The sequence below is a fragment of the Rhea americana genome, unplaced genomic scaffold, assembly GCF_003343005.1.
Source record: "Rhea americana isolate MKP2758 unplaced genomic scaffold, rheAme1 scaffold_18, whole genome shotgun sequence".
NCBI classification, from domain to species: domain Eukaryota; kingdom Metazoa; phylum Chordata; class Aves; order Rheiformes; family Rheidae; genus Rhea; species Rhea americana.
The window spans coordinates 5,333,456-5,337,133 of record NW_028185927.1 but is presented as its reverse complement, the minus strand read 5'-3'; the positions used below and the strand labels follow the sequence as shown (position 1 = coordinate 5,337,133).

General features: G+C 52.9%; 1 protein-coding gene across 8 annotated transcripts in view; it reads left to right on the top strand.

Annotated features, from left to right (window-relative positions):
• RALGAPA1 (Ral GTPase activating protein catalytic subunit alpha 1) overlaps positions 1-1,512 on the top strand; it is a 130,082-nt gene extending 128,570 nt beyond the window's left edge. For 7 of the 8 annotated variants that reach the window (XM_085301705.1, XM_085301704.1, XM_085301699.1 and 4 more), the window contains one exon: positions 182-1,512. In XM_085301705.1, coding sequence (XP_085157831.1) covers positions 182-342 — 161 coding nt within the window. In that variant the 3' untranslated portion in view covers positions 343-1,512. The remainder of the gene's footprint in view (positions 1-181) is intronic. The other variant, XM_085301700.1, reaches the window with a different exon arrangement.
• The last annotated feature ends 2,166 nt before the right edge of the window (positions 1,513-3,678 follow it).

Sequence of the window (3,678 nt, the reverse complement as noted above, 5' to 3'; positions counted from 1 at the left end):
AGGAGTCCGTGGCAGCGGCGAGCTCCGTGCGCGCACGGTCTCCCGCGGCCGGTAAAGGGCTGGTGCGCGCGGTGGGGCTGGCGGCAGCGCTGAGACGCCCGCGCGCCCCGTGCGCGTAGCTGCGCTGGCCGCGGGGGCGGCCGGCGGCGCTGACGGCCGCCGTTCTCGCTGTCCTCCGCAGGCTTCTGCCCAGAGACTCCGCTGGGAGAAACTCCGGCAGCAGCAGCAGCGGCAGCACCGGCGGATGGAACAGACTTAGCCTCTCCCATGTCTCCTCGGACTAGCAAGAGCCGCATGTCCATGAAGCTCCGCCGCTCCTCTGGCTCGGCCAACAAGTCCTGAGCGCGCGGGTGCCTGCGGCTTCCCGGCGAGCAGCAAGCAGCAGCCCTCCCCGCACCGGCTCGCGGCTCTCGGACCGAAAGGGAGGTCTCTGATGCGTGTGCGCCCCTTTCCCAGCAGACCCCTTCTTTTGTACATTTATTTTAAACGGTGACACTGGAATTTTACTTTAATATTTTAGCTTTTGTTTTTTTTATCAAACTCCAGGCTGCTTTTTTCTTTTTCAGTGCCGTTTGTTCTCTGCACCTTTTACCTTCCTGGATGATTATGATATCTAACAGTAGAAATTTTTAACTCTGGTTGATCTTGAGTCATATATGGAATTGGAGACTGCAGTTTGATTACACTATATTTATTATGCCCCATTGCAATTCTCTCTGTAACAAAGAAATAAATATGTACAATTTGAAAATGAATGTACAATTTTAAATTGAAACTGCATTTGTAAAGTCCTTGTCAGAAGTCACGTTGTTCATGCGCAGAATGTGTACAGATTATTTATGTTAAGAATAAAATAAACAAGCATTTCAGAGTCCAAACAAAATAACTTGCTAGCAGCAGCAACTSTCTTTTCACAAAGCGATGTATCGTTTCATAACTGCAGGTGATGCCTAACCTATGCCGGAAAAGCAGGAAAAAAATCACTGTGCTGAAATTCTACTTATGCTTGGCTTCCAAATATTTTTATAATGTTTGCTTTTCACAGTGGTATCAATAGTAAATGCCATTAGGTTTCGTGTTTTGTAGCCTTTATCAGCAGGCTGCCAGGTCTGGATGTGTATTATTGTTTCTTACATTTGGGGAGAAAAAAAAAGAAGGCACTTTCATTGCTCTGGTGATGTGTACTGCAAAGAAAAGGGAACAACATGCTCCGGGAGTCTGACCTGAAATGCTGATGATTCCAACCTTGGAAGTGCAGATTAGTGCACGCATTCCACCCATCCGGAGGTATTTTCCTACAGAAGATGAAATGCTCACATTTTGGGTCTGGCAGACAACAAAATGCTGTAACAAAATGTAGCATGGCATCAGTACTAACTGCATGTGTAAATATATCATATGAGCAACCATAGAAATATAAATTCTGTATTGTCGTTCATGTAGTATCTACAGATTTGTAATGGTTAAAGAAAAGACATGCTATTTAATAATACAATAAAAATATTCTTACCACCTGTTGTACATTATTCATTCAGCTCAGTGGCTGGATTCCTGCTGCGCTTTACGGAGGAGCAGCCCGCTGCAGGTGGAGCGRTAAGGGCGGTACGCGGCTTAGTTTGCACTCGCCTTAGAAACTTGGTGTATGCACTACTTACTTAGGAGCTCTTCCCCTGTGTGTTGCATGAAAGTTGTATAGAAAACTTGTCCCCAGAGTCAGCAARTGCGATACGTGAAGCTCCAGAGAACGCAAAGCGCAGGGCGTGCGCTCTGGCAGGCGGTCGTTCGGGTGCCGACCCTGGGAACGGCTTGCAATTGATAATCGTTAGGTTTCTGCGTGCTCTGTAGCCCTTCTTTGACCGAGCAAGTAGAGAAAGGAGAGGGATGGTTTGAAAAAACATAGCGACCTTCTCCACAGGAGAACTCATTTGAGGAGATAAATGGGTATTTTTCTCTAAGCCTCAGTTGCCAATAAATGAGTGGAAAATGCACAACTTAAGGTAACATGTTTTATTTCTACTCTAAGAATGGTGAGCTGTAAGCTCAGCCACCTTCCTCAGGCACAACACCTTGKCTGCTTTAGGTTTATAGTGTGTTAATTCATTTTTTCCAAGTCCTGGAACCAAAACAAGGAGGAAAGTTTGCAAACGCACATTTGGAAAAAAAAAAAAAAAGCACTTACAACTTGCTTCCAGCCTTCGGGCATGATATTTTGTGTAACAAAATACAGAACGAGGGAAATAATTGCTTTAGGGGATGCTAATCACGACTGAAATGTTTTGCGTGCTCTTTTCGCAGACAGTGTTATACCCATGGCCACGACCAGTTCCTCTCTCAGAAGTTCAGMCGGTCGAACGACCCGCTTCTCCCTGTGGCCTCAGGGAAAGCRTTCGCTTTAAGTCACGCGTTGAATTTGCTTGTCCTTATTTTTGGCCTCCTCTGCTGTCACACTTGGAAGCGAGCGCCGGTGCGTGAAAACAAGCGAGCGAAGCGGCGGTGCCGGGAGCCGGTGAATTCTGCAGCACCTTCGCGCTGCTGAAGGCAGGGCTGCGCGGGGAGAAGGGAGGGAGCTCGGCACCGTACCCACGGACCGTTTCGCTGTTCGCAGGCGAGGCGGAGGAGCTCGCCGTCGCCCGGCTGGCGGCGGAGAGGGGCTGGGGGCTGCCGCGGCGCCGTCTGCAGAGCCCCGGCCGTGCTCCTCGGCACTGCGCTCACAAACCACTGATGGGTTTCGAAACCGGCAGTCGCCGGAGACGCGCGTTTTGCCTGCCGCACGGTTGCTAGAGTACAGAAACGCATAATAAGCAGGAGCTGCATACTTAGCTAGAGAAGATCAACACCTCTTATTTTAATAAGCAGACAGCACGATTAATTTTCCAGACGTTTTGCTAGCTATTATATGACTTGACATTGACTTAATATGAACATTTACCTTCTTGACTATTTTAATACAGGATACAGCAAACAAAACACCTCACAATAAATTAAACGTTGAAGCTTAGGGGCTAAGGCTATTAAGACAAAGTAACTAGATCAGGCTCCTTTATCTCACGCAAAAAATAATTCCTCTCTTTAAATATTGTATATACAGCTGTACGCTATCCGGGAGCGGCAGTAGCCGTGGAAGATGTGCTTTCAGCGGGCCGCGGTGCCCGCTCCCACCCGCTCGCACCCGCGGCGGCAGCGCTGAGTCCGGGGGCGGCCGAGCCGCGGGGCGCCCCGTCGGGGCGGGGCGGGCGGCAGCGCGGCGCGCCCGCGGGTGCCGGCGGAGGTGCGCGGCTCTAGCAGCCCGGGCGCACGGGCAGCTGGAGCAGCAGGACCTGCCTGCCCTCGGGCGGGTGGCACTTGGTGGCGTGGCGCGCCAGCCCCGGCGCGCTGAAGAAGGTGGCGGGGCAGTGCTTGCAGGGGAAGCCCTGCGGCTCGGCGCCGGCCGCGGGCTGCGCCGCGGGCAGCAGCAGCTCGTCGCGCACGGCGTGCCACAGCCGGTGCTTGTCCCTGATGTCCGCCGAGGGGAAGCGGGCCCCGCAGAGCGGGCAGGCGAAGGCGAGCGGCCCCCGCGGGGCCGGGCCGCGGGCCGCCGCCGCCCCGTGCGTGCCCAGGTGCTTGCGGAGGTAGGCCTGCCGCCGGAACCGCTTCTGGCAGCAGGGGCACGCGAACGCCGCCGCCGCCGCCGCCGCGCCG